This window comes from Hemiscyllium ocellatum, chromosome 23 (assembly GCF_020745735.1).
Source record: "Hemiscyllium ocellatum isolate sHemOce1 chromosome 23, sHemOce1.pat.X.cur, whole genome shotgun sequence".
NCBI lineage: Eukaryota > Metazoa > Chordata > Chondrichthyes > Orectolobiformes > Hemiscylliidae > Hemiscyllium > Hemiscyllium ocellatum.
In genome coordinates, this window is record NC_083423.1 from 30,440,094 (window position 1) to 30,464,413 (window position 24,320).

At 38.4% G+C, this 24,320-nt stretch overlaps 2 protein-coding genes across 3 annotated transcripts in view; one reads left to right on the forward strand and one right to left on the reverse strand.

Annotated features, from left to right (window-relative positions):
- The first annotated feature begins 290 nt into the window (after nt 1-290).
- szl (sizzled) lies at nt 291-1,647 on the forward strand. The gene is made up of 4 exons (XM_060842555.1): nt 291-568; nt 738-907; nt 1,077-1,169; nt 1,337-1,647. The coding sequence occupies exons 1-4, from the start codon at nt 291-293 to the stop codon at nt 1,645-1,647; spliced, it is 852 nt and encodes a 283-aa protein (XP_060698538.1).
- A 6,706-nt stretch (nt 1,648-8,353) lies between these two features.
- The window catches only part of hdac10 (histone deacetylase 10), a 36,224-nt gene continuing 20,257 nt past the window's right edge, over nt 8,354-24,320 (reverse strand). The window contains exons 15-21 of one of the 2 annotated variants that reach the window (XM_060843165.1): nt 23,079-23,169; nt 21,194-21,276; nt 19,921-19,977; nt 18,293-18,374; nt 14,304-14,492; nt 12,490-12,640; nt 8,354-8,503 (exon numbers count right to left, since the gene is read on the reverse strand). In XM_060843165.1, the coding sequence (XP_060699148.1) occupies nt 12,497-12,640; nt 14,304-14,492; nt 18,293-18,374; nt 19,921-19,977; nt 21,194-21,276; nt 23,079-23,169 (646 nt within the window). In that variant the 3' untranslated portion in view covers nt 8,354-8,503; nt 12,490-12,496. The remainder of the gene's footprint in view (nt 8,504-12,489; nt 12,641-14,303; nt 14,493-18,292; nt 18,375-19,920; nt 19,978-21,193; nt 21,277-23,078; nt 23,170-24,320) is intronic. The other variant, XM_060843166.1, reaches the window with a different exon arrangement.

Sequence of the window (24,320 nt, forward strand, 5' to 3'; positions counted from 1 at the left end):
GTACAATCCAGAGACATCTAGCAAGTGAAACAAAGAAAGTGCAGTAAACCTCAGGGCACTGAGTCGCTACATGTGAATCGATGCACCCCTGGAAACGATGCAATGTTTATCACCTCTGCCTCCACTATAATCGCAACCATCATTTAAATGGAGAATCGAGTCGGAGGCTTATCTGAAGTATTTTGACAGGTTGCTGATAATTGATAAAGCACATCACTACAGATATAAATACTGCCACAAACGCTGGAGCAAAGAGAAAACAAATCTGCGGTTTACTTTTGTGCTCAGAGATGCCTGGTCTTCTTTCGCTGGTCGGTGCCCTGTCATTTGCGCTAATCGATTGCTTTGACATTGGAATATCGACAAAGTGCGTAAACGTACCGAAAGAAATGCGCTTGTGTCAGGATGTTGGGTACTCAGAAATGAGGCTTCCCAATCTGATGGGCCACACGACACTCAGGGAAGTTATCCCGAAATCTATTGAGTGGGAGACGCTGCTTCGTACTGGCTGTCACTCACAGAGTGCCACCTTTCTCTGCTCCTTGTTTGCTCCCGTCTGCTTAGACACGTAAGTACTGTACTCCGCTTTAAATACCCCGCCAGGCTACTTCTCCTAAACCTTCCTTTGATTGTGGTCGTTGAGAAAATTATTGAGTAGAATCTGCATATCGCTTCGTCACTGTTGGGGAACACTTGGGGGGAAAATGAGTAATATTGCCCCATTGTGTGGTTTGCAGGTTCCTTCAGCCTTGCAGGAGTCTGTGTGTAGCGGTCAGGGACAGCTGTAGCCAAGTTCTCACCTGCCACGGACAGTCCTGGCCCGATGCCTTTGACTGTGATCGATTCCCCGCCGAGGAGGACACCTGCCTCACATCGGTCGGCACCGAATCTTCTACCTATCGAAAACGTGAGAGCTGCGAGAGATTCTACTTGTCTGAGCGTTACAGCCTGTTTAAACAAAAAAGCGACCTAATGGACCACGTCGCGGTTCAATTCTACTTTGGTAATTGCTTGTTTTTAAAGCGTGAGTGGGAATCAACAATAACTGTAATGATCTTTGTCTCTCTGGTTTGCAGTTTTCCCCAAGCCAACTTGCCAGGGCTGTCCTACTACAGAGGAACCAGGAGCCCACAAAAGAGTTCTGCAAGCATTTTGTCAGAACAATTTCGGTAAGTCTGGGGGAGTTTTTGTTTTAAAATGCAGTAGAGAGATTATACACACAACCGGACCATGGAAACTGGGCGTTTGTTTGACACTGTGAAACGACCATGCAGCTCCATGCCTTGGACATCTCTGTATAAAAGTCATTGATGGCCCCTTGTTGCTTTACCCACAGCTGTGAAAGTTACCCTGACGAAAAGGAAGCGTGCCTCAGGAGATTCCGAGTATGAGGTGGAAGGATGGGTGGAGATGATTAGCCCTGGTTCGCTGTTTCCCTTTGGATCACGCGCTATTATTCAGCAGTGGCTCCTGATCAATACAAACTGCGCCCACAAACTTACACCCAGCAGCAACCGCGCCGTGCAATACGTCCTTATTGGCAATGTTCAGGACACCAATGTAATCGTGAATAAAATCTACTTGTGGCATAGAAAGGATATTCCACTCACACTCGCCGCTCGTAAATGGAAGCAACATCGATGCTAGACGACGATTGGTTTCGTATACTGTATGTGACATATTAATGCACTCAATTTGCATATTGTAAATATAAATTTATAATGTAAAATAATGTACAGCTGCTAATGTTTGTAAACGTGTAGGTTGGAATTGGCCTGTTAAAGATGTAACTGCATTATTATTTAAACTGTGGAGTATTGCATATGGAAGAATGTAGCTGTATACAGTATTATATAAACTCTTCAAAACGCAATTGCATGGGTTTACTTTCGGTGCGAGAAATATAAGGAATGAAGTACCAAATTAATCAATGGGCAGGCTAAGGGCCTCATTAATATTCTAACATTTTTACATGAATGACAAAGACGGTGCGTAGTTAGATGATATAGCTGCGCCATTAACTTTATGAAACTGGTATCACAGCGTCTGCTTCACCATTTACAGATAACAGCGTTGTTCTTTCTAATGCACACCCCCTTCTAACAATCCGGCAAATGTCAACTTGCCAATCAACAACGCTAGCACTGAAGGTTAATTTACAAATGCTCAGTCTCATTAATTCGGGTTTTAATTACTGGGTAAAAACCGAAAGAACTGTGGCTACTGTAAATCAAATAAAATAGTAGTTGCTGGAAAAGCTCAGCAGGTCAGGCAGCATCTGTAGTGAGAAATCAGAGTTAATGTTTCAGTTCTGGTGACCCTTCCTCAGGACTTCTGTTTTTGTTTTATTTATTGGATATTTTAAAGATGCAAGTTTTGTTTTACTTTTCTTTTACTATCGTAATCCAATCCGTTTCCCTGTTAGATTCTGATCTAACTCTGAATTAACCTATACTCCCTCATACACATTTCTTCTCTGCAGCTTGCTCAGTTAAATTCACAATGCTCCAGTCTGGTTGGCTCAGCAGAAACAGCTGTACAAACAAACAGGGAACGATGGAGTATTGAGTGCAGCTCTAAATGCAACCTTGCAAACATAATAAAGCAAAGTTAAACCAGATATAAAAAGATCAAGATTCCACCTTGGCAAAAAAAAATCAGGAAAAGACACGACAAATACATTTAAAATTGTGATGTATGGGTAGGCTTCAAATTTATGCTAAAACTTACCATAATCCAAAACAATTGAGCAGTGTGATCTTACTGAATAGGTTATATTTTCTTCCCATTGATAAATCAAAGAATACTTTATAAAAAGTGTAAACATCTGGTGCAGTTTAGTAATTAAGCTGAAACAGGGGACCTTTCCAACTCTATTTTGATTTAGCTCCCATCCCTCCCCTCTCCCAGCCATATTCCTGGAAGTTCAAAAAAAATGTCCAGCAAATTGGATGTTTAAACTGGTATAAAAGATAGAGGAAAATACAAACAAATAATTTTGAAAGTTGCATTTAAAATGTCCTGACCTTTAGATTGCCACAATACTACTCACATAAGCACTCATAGCCACTACACCAACAACTTTAATAAGGGCTTCCAGTACCATGTGCACAAGTGCATTAAAATGATTAAGCTTACTCGGAATAAAACCTGCTAAAACCATTTTGTAACAAAATAAGTTTTAAGACACACTGACGAGAGAATGTGCACATAAGAAATTGAGAGTGATGTTAGGAGCCTTCCAGAAATGGTGATTGTTGTATAAACCTATTGTGGTAGTGATTCCCAAGCTATTCCGAATCAAATCATACTTCAGTGTGACAAAACAATTTCACTGCACACACAATTCTGAAAGGGTTAATACTAGATAATTCATTAAACTCCAACCAATCTGATGATATAATTCTGACTTGGGTGAGAATAAGGCAGAACACCTGAGCATCTCATTGAATGAAAATCCTTATCTAAAAGGTCTCTTCAGTTACTAATATGTTTAATTAGCTAACATAATTTGTACCTAATTGCAATAAACTATATCATAGGAGCTTCATTTTGTTAAATTGTTGATTTTCTACCACTATAAACCCAGTTAGATGCTTTGACAATGTCAAGAAAGAGGATTTGTCGAAGCAGCTTTTCATAAACATGATATGGGCCGGGTGCTGGCAGGTGGGACTAGATTGGATTGGGATATCTGGTCGGCATAGAAGGGTTGGACTGAAGATGCTGTACATCTCTATGACTCTATGACCACATGGGGATCAGCAGTGGCCACTGTTTCTTAATACCACAAGGTACAATGGTGAACAAACCCATTAGTCCCAGGAGAACAAATTTCTATCAGACCAAGTGATTTTAGAGCATAAAAGTACATATTTCTTTAAGAGTTATTTTAATCAACCTGGTCAGAGATGTATTTACACAGGAGAGACCTAGTCTTCTGGCTCAGATATAGGGACACAACCACAGAGCAGCTCTGGCTTTGCTTGAGGAACAATTTGTACAAATGGACAGTATTTGCAAGTATTTAAACACAAGCAGTCCGCTGGAACTCAGGGAAATATCAACAAGGAGATAAATGAGCACTAAAAGGTGGAAGTCTTTACTTCAGATCTTCAGAAGAAGCAGCCTAAAAGAACAGACCTATTTGGAATTTAGGGACTCACTGGGAACCTGTGGGCGCACTTCATGTTGAAGTTTCAGATACATAACAAATGCATCAGAGCTCCTGAGTAAAGTTAAAACATCCCTGTTGGAAAAAAAAAGGAAAAATTTGAATTAATGGTATTAACGAAAAATGCGAAGGTGGTTAGAATTTTTTTTAAAAAAGTTTACTTATAGCTCACAATGAGAATTACAATCATAGTGAGTGGACACAACAAAGTATTCATATAGTAGGGAAATCAAACAGTACTTTGTACTGTTGTAACAATATCAGAAATGCTGTTAAACCAAATTAAAGCAAAAGGAATTATGTGAAAGCTAAAGCAGACAAAGATAGAAGAGTTCCCAGGCCACAATGAGTATCCTAAATCTGTAAACCAGACTTTTAGTGGGAACAAATGAAGACCACAGACACAGAGTTTTACTTAGAAAGTCATGGAAAAAAATGAACTTTGGTTATTGGGCAGAGAAAGGTGGGAAGCTATCCATTTTGCCTATGTGATGGCAGGAAACCTCCATTATATCCACAAAAGGGATGGAGTCTCCATTGTGACTGCAAAAATACAGAAACAACTCCTTGTAAGCAGTGCAGGTACATAACATTACTATTAACAGATTTAAAAGTTTTAAAGAATGGAAATAATGCAGCATGCTTTACTGCACAGTTTAATAGCTTTAAGTCAAGAAAGATAAAATCACTTGACCTTCAAAGGAAAAACATTACAAAAACATGATACCTTATGATACCTTTAAATTCTGCATAGAATAAGTGGTAAATCAGGACAATGGAAAGACATTTCTCGCTGCAAAAATGCTAGCTGCAAGCTTTAATATCATAGATAGGCCAAATAGAACAAAATTGGACAAACCAGTTGTGAAGATATAGAATTGCTTCATGATTAAATACTAAATCACAAGCTGAACAAGAATACACATTGTCATTTTTAATTGTATCTACAGATAATGGCATAAAATAAGTTTTGTAAAAATATTTTGGTTAAGTTCTACAAGCTTTTGACAATTACTTTAATCAGAGACCATATAAAAATCAAAGTCAGAAGTCTATCCCAGTCCAACACCAATGGTTCCACATTATTTAAAATAAATCATGAAAGAGCAAGATTTAACAGAACAGTTCAGCATCCTTGGGGTCTACAGATAATTCCACTCATGATCTCTACAAAATAGTTGGGGTTGGGGAAGAATAAACCACAGAGTTTTGAATTTAGAATGTATATTAGACAAATTGTTGGACTTATTGATGAACCTTTGTCAGATTTATTACAGTCAAAAGAAAATTTGATATTGGACAAAGTTATTCAAAATGTGCTGGAGGTAGAAATTAGGGGAGTTACAGAAATCCTGAGAAGGAAAAAATGTATCACATGAGCAAAAGACTCCACTCTGTTTATAAAGTATAGAAAATATAGACCAGTGAAAAGCTAACTACTGTGGAATAACAAAGCTGCACAGGCATAAGCAGTGATTAGCTATTAAGAAAGAATACCATATCTGTAAAATGTTAGATTTTTTTCAGGAGTACATTTAGAGGTAGCTTACAGAACAAGTCAAATGCTTACTGTTACAAAGACTTAAAGCAATAGTATCATCAGCATTAACTAAGGTGAAACTGGTGATCCAACCAAATCAAACTTGACAGAACTTTTTCATATCAATAAAGATCTCATTAATTTTAAGCTTAACACAGGGTAAGTGTTAACATTTTATCCAATCAAATACCATGGCTAAAAATAAAACAGAAGTTACAGATGACAGAGATGAAACTTAAATGGTCCAAGTTGCATAGCTGTCAAGATTAAAGGTATGCTACAAGTACAGAGACAGTACATTCCTGTTAGGATGAAAAGGAGAGGCTGGTAGGTGTAGGGAATGCTAGATGATTAAAGAAATTGAGGGTTTGGTTAAGAAAAAGAAGGAAGCATATGTCAGGTATTGACAGGTGAGATCAAGAGAATCCTTAGAGGAATAGAAAGGCAGTAGGAGTATACTTAAGAGGGAAATCAGGAGGGTAAAAAGGGGACATGAGTTAGTGTTGGCAAAGAGAGTTAAAGAGAATCCAAAGGGTTTTTTACAAATACATTAAGGACAAAAGGGGAACTAAGGTGAGAATATGGCCCCTCAAAGATCAGCAAGGCAGCCTTTGTGTGGAGCTGCATGAGATGGGGGAAAGTACTAAACGAGTATTTTGCACCGGTGTCTACTGTGGAAAAGGACACGGAAGATAGAATGTATGGAAATAGATGGTGACTTCTTGAAAAATGTCCATATTACAGAGAAGGAAGTGCTGGATATCTTGAAAGTGGATAAATCTTCTGGGCCTGATCAGGTGTACCCTAGAACTCTGTGGGAAGCTGGGAAGTGATTGTTGGGCCTCTTGTCAGGATATTTGTATTAGCTATAGTCACAAGTGAGGTGCTGGAAGACTGGAGGTTGGCTAACGTGGTGCCACTATTTAAGAAAGGTGGTAAGGACAAGCCAAGGAACAATAGACTAGTGAGCCTGACGTCGGTGGTGGGCAAGTTGTTGGAGGGAATCCTGAGGGACAGGGTGTACATGTATTTCGAAAGGCAAGGACTGATTCGGGATAGTCAACATAGCTTTGTGCGTGGGAAATCTTGTCTGACAAAGTGATTTAGTTTTTTGAAGAAGTAACAAAGAGGATTAATGAGGGCAGAGCGGTAGATGTGATCTATATGGACTTCAGTAAGGTGTTTAACAAGGTTCCCCAAGGGAGACTGGTTAGCAAGGTTAGATCTCATGGAATAGCCATTTGGATACAGAACTGGCTCAAAGGTAGAAGACAGAGGGTGGTGGTGGAGGGCTGTTTTTCAGATTGGAGGCCTGTGGCCAGTGGAGTGCCACAAAGATTAGTGCTGGGCCCTCTGCTTTTCATCATTAATATAAATGACTTGGATGTGAGCATAAGAGGTATAATTAGTAAGTTTGCAGATGACACCAAAATTGGAGGTGGAATGGACAGCAAAGAAGGTTACCTCAGACTATAACAGGATCTTGATCAGATAGGCCAATGGGTTGAGGAGTGGCAGATGGAGTTTAATTAAAATAAATGCAAGGTGCTGCAAATCTTAGTAGGCCTTATACACTTAATGGTAAGATCCTAGGGAGTGTTGATGAACAAAGAGACCTTGGAGTACAGGTTTATAACTCCTTGAAAGTGGAGTCGCAGGTAGATAGGATAGTGAAGGCTATGTCTTCCTTTATTGGTCAGAGTATTGAGGACAGGGGTTGGGAGGTCATGTTGCAGCTGTACATGACAGGACATTAGTTAGGTCACTTTTGGAATACTGTGCAATTCTGGTCTCCTTCCTATTGGAAGGATGTTGTGAAACTCGAAAGGGTTCAGAAAAGATTTACAAGAACATTGCCACAATTGGAGGACTTAAGCTATAGGGAGAGATTGAATAGGCTAAGGCTGTTTTTCCTGGAGTGTCGGAGCCTAAGGGGGGAACCGTATAGAGGTTTATAAAATCATGGGTGGCATAGATAGAATAAACAGACGAGGTCTTTTCCCTGGGTTGGGTGGGGGCGGAAAAAGAGTCCAGAACTAGAGGGCATAGGTTTAGGGTGAGGTGGGAATGATATAATAGAGACCTAAGGGGCAACTTTTTCACATAGAGGGTAGTGCGTGTATGGAATGAGCTGTAGAGGAAGTGGTGGAGCATGGTAGAATTGCAACATTTAAAAGGCATTTGGATAGGTATATGCATAAGAAGGGTTTAGAGGGGTATGGGCCAGGTGCTGGCAAGTGGACCTAGATTGGGTTGGTATATCTGGTCGGCATCAATAAATTTGTCCGAAGGATCTGTTTCTGTGCTGGAAGAATCTATGACTATTTGAATTCAAAGGTAATAACACAACTGCTAATATATGCATTGCCAAAAATGCTTCCGAAGTATGAATTCAAGTTATTCCAACTTCCAACTTCAAAAAACAAACTCAAGTGCCTAATTTAATACATTTTGGAAAGAGGAAAAATTACATTTATTATATATGAATGTTGTATGCAAAGTCTCAACCTTGCATCAGTTGAGAAAAGCACAATTGAAGCCAAAACACCAATATGAGTTCATGAGAATAAAATATGCAATGGATCAATGCATAATACAGTACATTACAAAAATGAAAATTGTAAACATAGCATCTCAGGAATGGTTCAGGGTCTCTCTCTGGCCTATTTAAAGTGGTTTGGACGATCATGTCTGGAATGCGTTGATTGAAGCAGATGCAAATTGCTCCAGTTGAATAGTGAATTTACTTTCACTGCTCAGGTTAGATATGAAGACTCCCAACAGGGCTCCTAAGGACCAACAAAGCACAATCATCAGTTGTTCAGGAGGAAAGAACTCAGCGTCGTGTTCAGTAAAGCATATTGTATCCATAATTTTAATGATGGACTATATTCAATAGAGTTTCTGGAATGGACTTTGCTTATAAAAATGGATATTAAATGTCTCTAATTTAGCTGCTGTTGGTATGGTGATTTTTGCAATTGCTGCATCTACATTGAACCATCTTTACTCTCCAGGAACAACTGAAAGATCAGGGTTAAAGTGCCTCCCTCGAAAAAATATATCTATAAAGAAATTGGGCAATTCACACCTCCTATGTTTTGTGACTTACTTATTTATGGATTCCAAGACCCACGGTCTCAGAGCTTGACACTTACCAAAAGATAACCGCATAAATGAATTAATCATGAAGGTGTGTGCACGGCCACCATCCTTTCCAAGTTGTATAGCACTGGCGTCAAATTTCAAATCATTCTGGATGGACAATAGAATTACTGATCATAGATTCATCTGATGTTGCAGCTGTCCATGGTGAAATGTGGCAAAATGGCTGCTTGTGATTTGTTTTTAAAAACTGATCCAAGATGTTCAAGGAAAATTGCAGCAGATGCAGCATTTTATATAGCTCAATTCCTGGCCTTCACAGACAGACAATAAAATGCCTGAGTCTTAGTAAGATAGGGCTAGAAATGTTTACTGTAACCCTCAGATAAGGCAACTCAGATGAAAACCATCTGATTCGAAATTTCCAGATTTTACTCTCTACGAAATAAAAAGGGAAAGCTTGACTCACCTTCTTTGAGGCCTCTTAAATAATTATAATTACATATTAGAGTGAACACATTTGCACAATAATAGTAGTTTTAATGTTTTAGTTACTAGAAACTTAAATTAGATTTCTTTAGACAGTCAGCCTTGGATGCAGAGACTGGTTTCAATAAACACCCTTGGAGAACCTTCTCCTCCATCAGCAGAAAGATTAGAACAACAAAAAAGATATAAACAAGATAATCTCATAACAGTACCAAGACACAAGTAACATAAGCGAGGGGGGGGGGCGCTGAAACAGTTGTGAAACAGAGTCATTATGACCTCGAAAGAATTTTTAAAAATGCCACTTTGCATTCTGACAGGCTGTCTAAAGAATCCAAGAACGCTTCTTTTAATAACTTAACAGAGCTATAAAAGTGCTTTAATTTCTTTCCTATTGATGGGATTTGAATAGGTGCTATATTAAAAATATTTAAAATATTGACAATAAAGTTCATCCTGTTATCAAATTTCTGTTTTAAACTATCTTGCAGCACACAAACAGAAGTAGTAGTAAATGGAAGATGCCAGATAGAGAATATTTGTTTGACCTTTCAAAGTCAGGATGTGGAGAAGCCAGTGTTGGACTGGAGTGGACAAAGCTAAAAATTACACAACTCCAGGAGTTAGTCTAACAGGTTTATTTGGAAATACAAGCTTTTGGAGTACTGCTCCTTCATCAGTTGGCTAGGGTTAAAGTCAGGTAAGAGGAATGCTGTGCCTGAAATTGCTAGCTTTGTTACAGAATCACAGTGTTAGGTGTAACAATGTTTAACTTTATGTTACAGCTAATATTACAAACTTTGCAACAATATTGTCTAACTGGATGTTTCCTGAGCACATGATATGTTAGCCACTCCTTGGATGAATAAGAAAATAAATACTCCTCTTCATTTAAACTCATGAAGGCCTGCTGTTCACTTATAAGCAAGTCAAGAGTGTGGTGCTGGAAAAGCACAGCAAGTCAGGCAACATTCGAGGAGCAGGAAAAATCAACATTTTGGACAAAAGCCCTTCATCAGGATGTCTTTTACCTGAAACTTTGATTTTCCTGCTCCTCAGATGCTGCCTGACCTGCTGTGCTTTTCCAACACTACATAATCGAATCTGACCTCCAGCATCAGCAGTCCTCATTTTCAACTAGTTCATTGATAAGTGTCAATGGCAAAGAAATAAACACATTATCCTTTTTGTAAACACATTATTTACCAACAGTCAAGGGAGGGAATTAATGTTTTAGTTCTCTCACTCCCCTGTTTGTAACAAAGGACAAATAGGAATTGCTATGTGTAATTATTTTTCTTTTTGTCCTGCTTTTGCAGCATTTGTTATCACATACCTTCCTTGCTAGAAAGGATGGACTAAGTAATCTGCTACAAACCTTTCTTCAAAAGTTGCTAGGAGGGGCAAAGGATATCTGATTTCTGAATTTCCTTGCCTTTTGAAATGACTAATTTACATAACCTTGTAGTGCATCAGAATCAATAACTCAGTGTTAAGAACTGAGTATCCAACTTTGGAAATACTTAACAGGTACTGGCTATGGTCATTTACAGAGAAAAAAAATGAAGGACCGACATTCAGATGATCCATTAGTAGCTAATGATTACTAAAGAAAATTAGGGATTTTAAAGTGATATCAGCAATTCCAGCTAATTTCCATTCAAAATACAGGTGGTGTCATGGTCATTCCATAGCACGCATGGTAAACAAAATTTTCTGAAGCTCTTTGAATAAAAAAAAACACATGTTGCATCTCTTTTCTGAAAGAAGCAAAAGGAATACAGATTAGCTTATATGGCTCCTGGAATCGCTACAGGAACGTGTTGAGCTATTTTGTGAGCTTATTGTTACCAGAGGTAGACTGAAGGGAGAGAAAGGACCTGGGGCCTAAAAATGCTAGTTATAGAAAATATGGGGCCAAACGGATCATACAAGCTTTGCTGCAAATTCAAAACTAACAACATGGGTTCAAATTTAAGGACCAGAAGCAAGATTAGAAATTAATAGTATCAGTAGATAATTGAGTCAACTATATTTAAAAATAACTGTTTGCAATTTTGGTCTACGTGCTGTAGGAAGGATGCCGTGAAATTTGAAAGGGTTCAGAAAAGATTTAAGGATGTTGCCAGGGTTGGTGGGTTTGAGCTATCAGGAGAAGCTAAATAGACTGGGGCTATTTTCCCTGGAGCATATGAGGATAAGGGTAACCTTATAGAGGTTTATAAAATCATGAGGTGTGGGGGGAGCCAAATTTAGAAGGCATAGGTTTAAGGTGAGAGGGGAAAGCTTTAAAAAGGTACCTAAGGTGCAACTTTTTCCACACAGAGGGTGGTGTGTACATGGAGCAAGCTGCCAGAGGAAGTGGTGGAGGCTGGTACAATTACAACATTTAAAAGGCACCTGAATGGGTATATGAATAGGAAGGGTTTAAAGTGATATCGGCCAAATGTTGGCAAATGGGACTAGATTTATTTAGGATATTTGGTCCAGCTAAAGCATGGCAACCCAAGGGTCTGTTTCCATGCTGTATACCACTATGACTCCAATTCTAATGCTGATTAATATACTCAAAAAAACTTGGACAAATAGTAATTTAGGAGGCTAATAGTTGTCAGAGCAAGTATAGACATAATGAAGTATGTAACAAACACATTGTCAAGCAGAGACCACCTTTGGAGTTCAATTGGTTAGCATTGAAAATCATGGGCAGCATTGCATTCTCTTTTTGATCATTATATTTTGAGGTTTTAAAATTTCACATTTCTTGGGAGCTTCGCCTTTAAGTAGAGCTGATAATTTCAGGTCTGTTCAGAAGGTAGGTTTAAACAAGCCCAATTTTCTTGTTTCATGTCAGTTTTTCCTTAATTGACCAGCATAATTGTATTCCATTTTTCTTTCCCTTTCTAAGGATATGTTTGCTTTTGAGAGGGAGTCCTGTGTATCAGAAGGCCCACATCCAAGTCCCACCTGCTCCAGATACATTTGATACAATGTCTGAACAGGTTGATGAAAAATATCAATGCCTGTTTTTGACACTGCTCTCCACTATCCCACTGGACAGCGAGCTTGAGATTAGAAGTTTGCTGCATGGCATTTTTCAGGGTGCAACATAGTGCAAGGCATTGCATGATTGATACTTAATTTTTAATGTCTGTTTTAATGTTTAAATTTATTTGCATACCTCTGGTCTAAAGCAACCTCCAGTGTTTTTTCAATTCTTGTCGAAGTTTTACCAATACTTGGGTGTTTTCTTGTTTTATGTCAAGAGAACTCATTGCAGATAATGCATCACCAATTAAAGAATTCAGCAAAGTCTCCACGACGTCACAAGCCTGAATAAAAGTAGTATGAAAATCTATCTTATGACCGATTAGAAATGTGACATTATAGACTTCTGAACTTCAATTACTGTTTGTGCACCGAATAAATCAACAAACTGTTAAACACAGTAATAACTCTGTTCCTTAATAGTTTATTCCAAAGACAGGCTATTATACAGAGACTCAAGCAATTAGCCATGTCTTAGCAAATTTACATAAACTTGATGTCTTATTGCCCTGAAGAAGAATTTAAAGAATTAATCACAGGAAAGTAGTGTCTTTGAACAATCAATGCAAAATATAACAAGAAACAAAGAAATCACTTTTGATTAGGGCAGCCCGGGTGGCTAAGTAGTTAGCACTGCTACCTCACAGTGCCAGGGACTCTGGTGCGATCCCAGCCTCGGGCAACTGTCTGAGTGGAGTTTGCAACTTCTCCCAGTGTCTGCGTGAGTTTCCTCTGGGTGTTCCAGTTTCCTCCCACAGTCCAAAGATGTGCAAGTTTAGGTGAATTGGCAGTGCTAAATCACCCATCACATTGAGGGATACATAAGCTAGGTGCATTAGTTGGGCCAAGGGTAGAGTAATAGGTTAGGCAAATGGGTCTGGATGGGATACTCTTCGGAGGGTCGGTGTGGAAGTGTTGGGCCAAATGGCCTGTTTCCACATTGTTATGGTCAGCTACAGTCTTGCAGTAACTTGTATGAAAGACTCTGAAGAAATTATAAATGTATAACCTCAAAGACCAAAGGACAAAAACCTGTATAAGAATCAAACACCAGAACAATTCAACGGCAGAACTTCAAAGAATGACACTGCACAAGGTCTGAACCCTGGAAATCCAGAGAGAGATTACTGTTAATTGAAGTCTTGACCATATTTCACCATGAATCCGGTAATAACTAAGATGGGTCGCAGGCTTATACTTGCTTTAGGTGTCTAATATTTGGTTGCTACATGCAATAATGTTTGACTTATTATTTCAGTATTTGATTGTTTGAGATTTCTTAATAAGTAGCTGAATTAAAGGCAACTTGTGGAGTTACCAACAACAGAAACTTGTAAAAATATTATTTGCAGTTATTTTGAGACAAACCATGGTAGTTCAACTCATGTAAGTATACATCACTTTCAAATTTCTCTTTTAATTCCCTTTCCCCATGTTTCTATATTCCCTCTCTCAATGTGCTTACTGGTTTTGTTCCACAATTTCATGGGTATTGAACTTGCAGCACCTTGGCAAAAAAGGACATTTATATGTGAATGGAGTGAAAGTGTGGGCATAACTGCTGAGTTTACATCAGAGGTCACTGGAATGATCAGCAGTGGGAATACAAGCCATTTATCCACCTTTCCCAGCTTGAAATTTTGAGCACAAATTGTTTTCTTTTCTTCTATCATAGCTGTGATTAGTTAAGTGAGCACATGTGGGAATCATGCGATTGGACTTTTTTTAGGATCAAATTAATTGCCTGATCTATTGGGAGTGGCTCAGAGTGTATATTGCACTGTGTGTCTAGTATTAATTGAAACAACAATGCATATCTATCATAGACACATTTTGCCGTCTTCCAATTGACACTCTCACACTTACACAAAACTACATTAAATATATATTCTAAACCTCTGAAAAAAAAAAGCCTGAAGCCTAAAGGATCAATTAATTTATCCATACCTGGCTTATTACAAGGATCCGACCCTGAGCAAGCACTTGGAGTAAATGTGTCACATGAGCTATCGTATTTGCTTGAATTCCAATATTAGATCCCACTACCAAGATCACCAGTTCAGGTCTGTATCCACATGCCAAAGGTAGAATAACCTCACAGAGTGAATAAAGAAGATCCCCATCCCATTCATTATCCTGCAAAATAGAGAGGAAAATAAAATGCTTTTTCAAAAGAATTTGTAAATGAAGTTTTGTGACCTTAATGTAAAAATAAAAGCTTCCTCTATATAAGACTATTGGATCTCTGTATAAGGAAGGAGAGTACCAGCAGTAACCATGATATGCAAATAGTCTCTATTACAGTTTAATTATTACTGTACCACTTGGCAACAGTACAACCCAATTTTTTAATATATTTTCCTAACCTGTAAAGGATAGCTCCTCAATAAGATTCAGAATATCCTGGGTGGTCACAATGTCCAAGGCAACTGTGGAGTTCCAACTGAGTGAAAACAGTGTACTCTCTAACAGGTTCCCTCTTTAATAGCTCCCCCTTCAACCTATCCAACACTCAATTCTTACTGAAGGGTTGTGACAATTTTCAAGCCTCGAAATGGGGTCATAGTGGAAAAAGTCTTGGGATACACTGCAGTAAGGATTTCTGGCCTCACGCCAGCTTTATTTGATGCCGCTGCAACTGCAGGGGGTGCAGTTCCCAGCTGTGCAGTGCAGCGCCTGTGATGTTACCACTAGTGATGGAAACATCAGAAATTGAATTCCAAAATGCAAAATTAGACTTTTGTTGGTGGCAAAGTATACATTAAATGAAGATTGAGTTACGTTTGAGCAAATTGTAAAGATTCTAAATTTGCATTTGTTGTAGTGGAAAAACTAACAATTTAAATCCACGTAACAGCACCAAACATAAGATTTACATATTTCACACATGATCTATCAAGAATCACACCAGTACTTGGCTGCTGACAGAAAACTGAAGTGATGAAGTAGTCTAATGTGTTAGTCCTCAAATTTGGATTGTTTGGATTATCCTACTTATGAAGAAAATAAACAAGTGTACATGTGATGCACATTATATATATTTTACTCATATTTTGGTTTTCACAACTGCACCATAGTATTTCAAAATCTAGTACAAGTGAATTTTCATTTTGATAAATTAACATTTCTCAAAGTTAAATTGTCTATCCATTACAACCTTGATTCTTTGAGTGACGTATGTCCTTCTTACACAAATGTTAGATAAGTATGCACATCAAACCATCGTGACTTTTCCAATAGATAGTACGGTACCGTGGCTCCTTCTCCAGACACAAAGATTAAGTCCCTGCAATGTATGCCCATTTGTTTTGGCCCTAAATCCCTACAAGCGTATGGGTATGTTCGCTGAGCTAGGACGTTGGTTTGCAGATATTTTGTCCCCTGTCTCGGTGACATCTTCAGTGATTTGGAGCCTCCTGTGAAGTGTTGCTGTACTGTGTCTTCTGAAATTTGTTTGATTCCATTTCTGCTGCTTCCGGTTGCTGGCTGTAGTGGCCGGTATATTGAGTCCAGGTCTATATGCTTGTTAATGGAGCCTGTGGATGAGTGTCATGCTTCGAAAGAGTTCTCTGGCTGTCCCTTTTTCGCTTGTCCTATGATTGTTGTATTGACCCAGTTGAATTTGTGGTCCTTGTCATCTGTATGTATTGCTAATAAGAACAGCTAGTCGAGGCATTTAGTGGCTAGTCGAGTTCATGGATGCGGATTGCGGGTTGTCTGCCTGTCTGTCCTATACAGCATTTTGTGTGGTCTTTGCATGGTATCTTGTAAATTATGTTCATATTTCACATTATGGGTATAGGGTCTTTTGTTCTGGTGAGCTGTCGGTTTGTGGGCTGTCATGAATCCAAGTGATCAGAGAATTCTGGCTGTTAGTTCAGAGGTTTTTCTTATGTAAAGTAGCATGGCTAGTGAGTTAGGTCGTGGCATGTCCTTGTCATGTTGTTTATCCGTTAGGCATCTGCACTTGAAGTTTTGGGATATCCATTCTTGGCAAAGACACCATAGAGACCTTGAAGAATACTTCTACAGAGTCTTCAAGCACAGATATCCCTACAACTTCATCCATCGATGCTGAACAGACAAACAATGCAATGAGGACAAGCCACAACCTAACTCTTGAGCCATGCTATCTTATATAAAAATATCTTGGAACTGACAACCAGACTTCTCTGACCACTCCGATTCATGACAGCCCACAAACTGACAGCCATGTGCAGACAACAACTCACCAGAACAAAAGACCCTATACCTATCATGTGCAAGACAAACATAATTTACAAGATACCATGCAAAGGCTGCACAAAACACTACATACGTCAAACAGGCAGACAACTAGCAATTCACATCCATGAACACCAACTCGCCACTAAACGCCACAACCAGTTGTCCCCAGTAGCCTTACATACAGATGACAAGGACCATAAATTTGACTGGGCCAACACACCGATCATAGGACAAGCTAAACAGAGGACAGCCAGAGAATTTCTAGAAGCACAGCACTCATCCACTCTATCAACAAACACAGATCTAGACCCAATATACTGGCCACTACAACAACCAACCAACCAACAGGAACAGCAGAAATGGAACCAAATAAATTCCAGGAGACAGTACAGCAGTGCTTCGCAAGAGGCTCCACTGCACTGAAGACATCACCTTGACAGCGGACAAAACGCCTGCAAAGCAATTTCCCAGCTCAGTGAACATACCCACAACTACGACAGCCAGCACTCGAACTACAAATCTTTATGCAAACCTTAAAAGATGGGATTATGTTCTGATGAGGAGAAATGAAACTGCCCAGATGAATAATCATATTTCAGCAGCATTCTATATCTTCCACACATAAGGATATATCAAACAGTTGTGGTCTAATAAGCTAGCAAGTTCAGTGTGCTAAAATGAAATGGCATTAAATCTAGAACAAAACTCCTAAATACTCTGAAGGTTTTGCAATAGCAGACTCAAGTATGCGATTGAATGGCAGATGATTAACAGATACAGTTATACATCTTGCCAACTGTGCTTCTTAATTGGAAAACATCAGTACATAATTAGATTTTTTTGGATCCTTGCTATAACAAACAAATAACTCCACTAATTCCCACTGAAACCGCTTCAATTATCTCACATAAGATATAATAATTTAGGAGATATCAAAGCAGACAATGGAATCAATGATAGAGATTAGAGTTGCATAGTAACAGATAAAATAATAGGATATTAATTTCTTGTTTGAGGAATAATGGGAAGCAATACAGTACAGTCTTTCAGTGGCTTCCACTCATCATTTGTGTGGATTTTGTCCAATAATATAAAATAGACAACCTGTTATCATCTTCCTGGTCATCTTCACTCTGATGGAGACTCCTGCTACCAACTTCCTGTATGGGAAGACTGTAGAGTGAACCCTTGTATCCATAAAAATTATAGTATTCCAGTCTGTTTCATGACACAAATTATAGTTTTGAACTGATTTCATCAACCCAAATGTCCAACTTAGACCTGAATCCTGTAGGGTTCTCTGTGATTATTTACATATTATCCAGGAAAGAGATCCAGATTTACTTCCATTTTCCTATATCTTCCTGAAGAGAGAGTCTGCATATATCCAATAAATAAGCTCCCAATGAAATCAAAAGTGATGTAGAGTGCACACACTACAATGGGGGTAAATGATGGGAACACAAATACTTTTGTGTAAGGACTAAGTAGTTTCTCTGGTATTGGCATATCTTCAGGGCATGGTTGTCCTGGTTAGGTCCACATTATTCCTGCAACCCTGAACCTGAATCTGGTAAGTTTACTTACACTCACCAAACACATTAAATAATTCTAAATGATCCAGTTACTGGAGAATAAAACATTTCCCAAAATAGACATCGTGTCCATATACGAGACACTCTACACCTAATAGTGGCTTCTGTACACACCTCCTCCCAGCAGACTGGAATGTAGTACTTGCTGAGCTTCTTCTCATCCTGTTTACCATTTATCTGCAGCACCAGAATTTTTCTGAAAATTACATTTCAAAAGATGTTAAGATATTTCTTTTTTTTAAAGACATTAAACAACCTAGCTAGTCAGATTTTTAATTTTACAACTTTTCAATTCATCAGATTTACTTTGAGAAAACTGGACAGGGCACTGCAAGGATTAGCAATGTACCTCTGTCAGCCATGCAGTCATGATTGTATCGCAACGTAATTGCATAGCAGCCACCTGAATATCCAAGTCTCTTCGTGATACTTCTATTCTTTTTATTGTTGGGTAGGCAGAATCAAATTTTTAAGCTCTGTCCTCTATGGATCCTTTTTGAGAATAAACACCAATTGTTAAAATGTTCATCCATAGAAACAAGGTCCCAAATGATGTTAGGACAGAAATAGCCAAAATAGGTATGAGAAAAGAGAGATGTAATTCTTGGTTCCTGATTGTATTTATCTGTGGAATTAATTGCCACAGAAGACCATGGAGGCCAGGTAATTGAGTATATTTAAGACTGAGATGGATAGGTTCTTGAGTATCAAGGAAATCAAAGGTTACAGGGAGAAAGTGGGAAAATGAGGTTGAGAAACTTATCAGCCATGATTTAATGGCAGAGCAGACTCAATGGATGAATGGTCTAATTTCTGCTCCTATGTCTTCTGCTCTTTATAACACTCTTGTACTAAAAAGTGCCTGTTTGTGTTGAAAGAAAGGAAAGAAGCAACATGTGATCGGAATTCTAAATTTCCGAGTTTGATGTACAAAGGAAGATTTTCTTCTGATTTAATTAGGGGATGAACAGTTTTCCTGAGCAACGGAACACTTTCAAGTAAGAACTCGCAGTCCCACTCCATGAGCACTGCCTCTGACGGTCATACTGCCTTCCATCACTGAAGCTCACAGATTGCTAACAACCATTAAGCTGAAATACCATAAGATTCCTTTGAGGGAGGACATTTTGGCAAAGTAAATAAAAGTCAGCAATGAACATCTGTGATAATTAGCTCAACAAATGAACTTCATTTTGTAGTGCTTGTTTGAAAACATCTTTGTTTAATTTAATTTCCAACCCCAACATCACTGCTCTGCTAAGAAAAGGATTTCTGGATTGGAGAGACTTTCGTTGACTGGCACTAGCTATCATTCTGACCTTTCCCCCTGTCCAATATTCTGACAATCAATGGTTGCTTGATCATGACAGTCAAGACCATCTTTAGTTCCTGGTGAATTTGCATTTTTAGCAAAGTTCTCTGAACAGTTAGTCAAGGAAGAACACCATCTACTTTATCCTCTCCAATATTGTACTAAAGCTCATTTTTATATGGTTATTATGCTGCTGTCGAGACTCTCATCAGCTATTTCAAAAATCGGTGAAAAAGCCTTCCTTAGCTGCATGGCTATCAATGAAGTTCTCTGGGTCAAAAAGGAGCTCCAATCGACTTTTAAAAATAACTCGTAAGTCCCAAGGTAGGAAACGTTCATTCTTGGTGTAAGACCAGATTCTTAAACAACATGAACATTTTAAAGCAATAAGATTTTATACATGGTTTGCAGATAAATGGAGGGGACATACTCATCCTCTTGAATATCAATTGGAATATTAGCTTCTCCAAGCAGCAGAAGAAAAATTCTTAAAAAGAGAAAAATAAACATAATTTACAGCATTAGTAGACAAGTCAATGTTTAAACAGTAACCAAAATGCCAATAAAAAGATGAGACCATAGATGTAAAGGTATGTTATGGCTACATGCCATGAACTCTCCAAGTCACGTTTTGAACCTATATTCATTTTAACACCATGACATATAAACAAACAAGTACTAAGACTGTTCACCAAGATAAATAGAACATTAAAGAGCAGAGAAATGCAAGGTTTAAAATCTATTGGACATTAAATGATTCACCTTATATTTATCCAATTTAAAAGAAAAGGGAAAAAAAAAGAGCAGACTTAAAGAGGTGCATAAAATCTATGAAAGTAAACTTTGAACATAAGTTTTCTAATTTAACAGGTGACAAATGTTTACCTCAATCAACTTACTCGCAAATATTTTCCAAAAGCATCGGGTGCATTCTAAATAAAGACTTAGGCAATGACAGGGTAGCTTTGGACCTAAATAAATCACTTTTACCCTTTGAGACTGTTTGGTCCTCTTTCATTGAGCTCCAGCAGTAAAATCAATGATTAGCAAACAAGTGACTCTGCCAGTTTTAAAAGTAAACAATCACAGTCTCCTTTGCCCATATTTTGACTTTTATAATGAATGGCGATGGTCAAGTTAGATCTCTAGTTTGGACTCATTTAGCTGCTCTCAGCAGGGGTGGGATGGCCAGTACCAGGGAACTACAGATGCATAAGAAATAGAAGGAGTACACCATTTGTTACATCAAGCTTGTTCTATCATTCAGTACAATCCTGGCTGATTTCATGCATCAACTCCACTTTCTCACCTGCTCCTCAAATACCTCTGACCCGAGAAGCCAAAATTCTTTCCATTTCCATTGAATAAATGTATTCAGTTATGCAGTAGTCAACACTCTGAATCTTTTGGAATTCTGTATCCCAATCTGAGATACAAACTCTCCTTATTCAGTGCTAACTGATCAGCTTCTTCTCAACAAGAGGGTTTGCAAGTGGCACTAAATTAGGCAGAGGCAAATAGCCCTGGTTGTGCTCCAGATTTATATCTAAAATTCCCTGCTGGAAGCACTAATTGCTACCGAGGTCACATTAACATCTGTCCAGCAAACACAGTGATATCATTGTACTGGTTACTTTCAGGACAGCAGGCAGCAAGTGCTGAAAATTGGAAAAGAAACCAAAAAAAGTTTAACATTTATTTACCTGTTTGCTCCAACTTGGAGAGCATAACGTGCTGCAGAGACGCCAGCTAATTGTGTCGAAGATACCACAATGCCATTTCTAGCCTATGTAACAGTAAACAAAGGTTATACAATCACTATAATAATTGCCACCTTTCTACAATTAAATGTTCACTGGAACTTGCTTCAGCAAAGAATGTCATGATCACCTAAATGGATGTGGATACACTGCATGCCTATTCTCAAAAATCACAGAACAATTTTTATTTGTTGTTATAACTTGCATTTTTGTGCCTTTACTATGGCAAAGCTTTCCATGGTGCTTCACAAAGTCATCATCAGCCAACAGTTGACACTGAGCCAGTAAGGGAATTTGAGGACGGATTACCAAAGCTATGGTCAAAAAGTAGCAACAAAGCAGCATTTTGAAGGAGGTGGGATAGGTACACAGTTGGAGAAAAGTCCTTCAAGCCTGGATTGTTGAAAGTGGAGCCACCAATAATGAAATGCAGCAAAAATGAGGATGCACTAAAGGCAGAGTGAAAAAAAAAACTGATTGCGCTGGGATGGTGCTCGTTGCAAGTTACAGAAAGGGATCACAGTGAGATTTGAACAGAAGGATGGGAATTTTAAATTTACAGGTACTAGAATTCTGATAAAGAAACTAAAAAATATTTTATAGCACACTAAAAATGCTAGCTAATGTTGTTTATAACCATATTATTAGCTTGAACATCAGCAATATTGGTGAAGTCTGTAGACAATGTGGCCTGACTTCATAATTCATAAACTAGTACATTTATGGCTAGCATCCCAATAGGATTTCCAGAATCAACATCAAGCAGAAGGCCAATTCTGTTCCATATGGTTTCAGTACAGATGTGAGCACAAGTAAGCTTATGATTGATCTACATGTGCAACCTTGAACATGTTCCTCAGAATTAAATTTAACAAAGATATTTTTGCTACTAATTTATTAAGTCCACGAAATATAAATGATATGTCTTAAAGATACTGATAGCTATTTACTAACCCTCCACTGGTATTTCTATCCCATTTAGTCTGAATATAATTATTAGGGACATTATCTGTACCCATTGCAATGCCCTAACTTGGGTTTATGGCTACCTATTTCGGGATAGATATACCAGTAGAGGGCGATCTGAAACAAAATATTCAGCTGGTCAAGAAGAGTGCTCAAAGAAAACCATGTATGATTCCTTGACCATTTTCTTATTCCACCGTCTTCCTTCACAGTAAATGTGGCAGAGATTGCCATTGACAGAATGCAGCCCCTGAACCACATCAGGTAATGTTTGAAAGAAAGCTGACCATCACAATGAAAACTGCCACATGCCACAATGAGATAACACGCCTGCATGGTGCCCCTAATTTTGTAGCTTCTGCTGCATAATAACATATTTTAAAAACAATATGAATTATGTTACATGTTAAATACTTAATTTCATAATGACATTTAATCTGTAATTCTGAACAAGCAACTGTTCTCACGGATTTGGAGTTCAGTTCGGCTCTTTCACTGAAGAGTATAGAAAATATATCCCTTTCTAACGGTTATACTTCAAGGACTGCAGATACTTAGGGAAATTTGTGTTCCATCTCCCAATTTTCTTCCTACAATGTCAACGTTTACTAGAATTTCACCATCTATACCCTCTTCAGTGCAAAACAAGAAATTTATCATTAACGCCAGGCAAGCACAGAAGCACCTAACAGACAAAATGCAGTTCCATTTTCTGATTTGGAACTGTTGGCACTAAACTCAGTAAAGTTTGTTACTTTAGATTCTGAACAATAATGCATCATTTAATCTGCCCACAAATCATTTGCAATTTCTAATCTTGCCACAGTGAGTGTGCATCATTAGGAACTCAAATTTCACCTACCTCCCTTTGCATGATTTTATCAATCAGTGGAAATATTTTTCCCAGGGAGAGTAAAAGATGTTCAACCATTGGCTGTGTATAGTCACCGGCACTGTGGAGAAATTTGGAAAGTGATTTCACAAAGAAAGTTAATCTCAAGCTGACAAAATGAAGTAAGTACAAAAGGTACCATCATCACATATCTCTCTGAATGAGTTTTTTTTCCACATAGACACATCATACAGGTTTCTCTGTAGACCCAAGAAAAATTTGAAATTCCTCTGCACGCATTAAAATACTTAGTTTTATTTCAAGTTAGTAATATGATTCTTCCCCCAGCGATTAACACACTTTTAAACATTATCAAAAATGTTTCTTTTCCAATATTGGAGAAATCTAATTCTCAATCTATTCTCAATCATCGATAAAGCATTGTAAGGGGTAGTCAGTCATGCTATCTATTGAAAAGCACTTGCTCAGGAATAAACTGCTCATCAATGCCCAGTTTGGGTTCTGCCAGGGCCATTCAGCTCCTGATCTCATTACAGCCTTGGTCCAAACATGGGCAAACAGCTGAATTCTAGAAGTGAGTGGAGAGCGGCTACCCTTAATCTGCAATAAGGAATAAAGCAATAAGGAACTCTAGCAGAAGGAAGCCAATGGGAATCAGGAAGAGTGCTCTTTGCTGGTTGGAAGAAATGCACCTAGAAGAAAGAAAGGTAGCTGTGATTGCTGGAGGTCAGTTATCTCAGTCCTCGGATATCACTTGCAGGAATTCCTCAGAACAGTATCCTGGTTCCAACCATCTCCAGCTGCTTCATCTGTGACCTTCCTGATGTCATAAAGTCAGAAGTGGGAATATTCACTGATAATTAAATAATGCTACCTGACCAAGCAGCAGGGTGCTGAAAGCTAGTACTTCCAAATAAACCTGTTGAACTATAACCAGGTGTGGGTGATTTTTTAACTTTTTCCAACCCAGTCCAACACCAGCACTTCCTCATCATATGCAGAAAGACCTCGACAATGTTCAAGAATGGGCTGGTAAGTGGCAAACAACACGAGTGCCCATCTCAAACAAGACAGAACCTAACCATTACACTGCTATGATCAAATGGTAATACCATCATTGAACCCTGAACCCCCAAATCAACATCTTGGGGGTTACCATTGACTAGAAATTGAACTAGACCAGTCATATAAAAACTGTTGTTATAAGAGCAGGTCAGAGGCTAGGAATTCTGAATGGAGAAGAATGCTCCA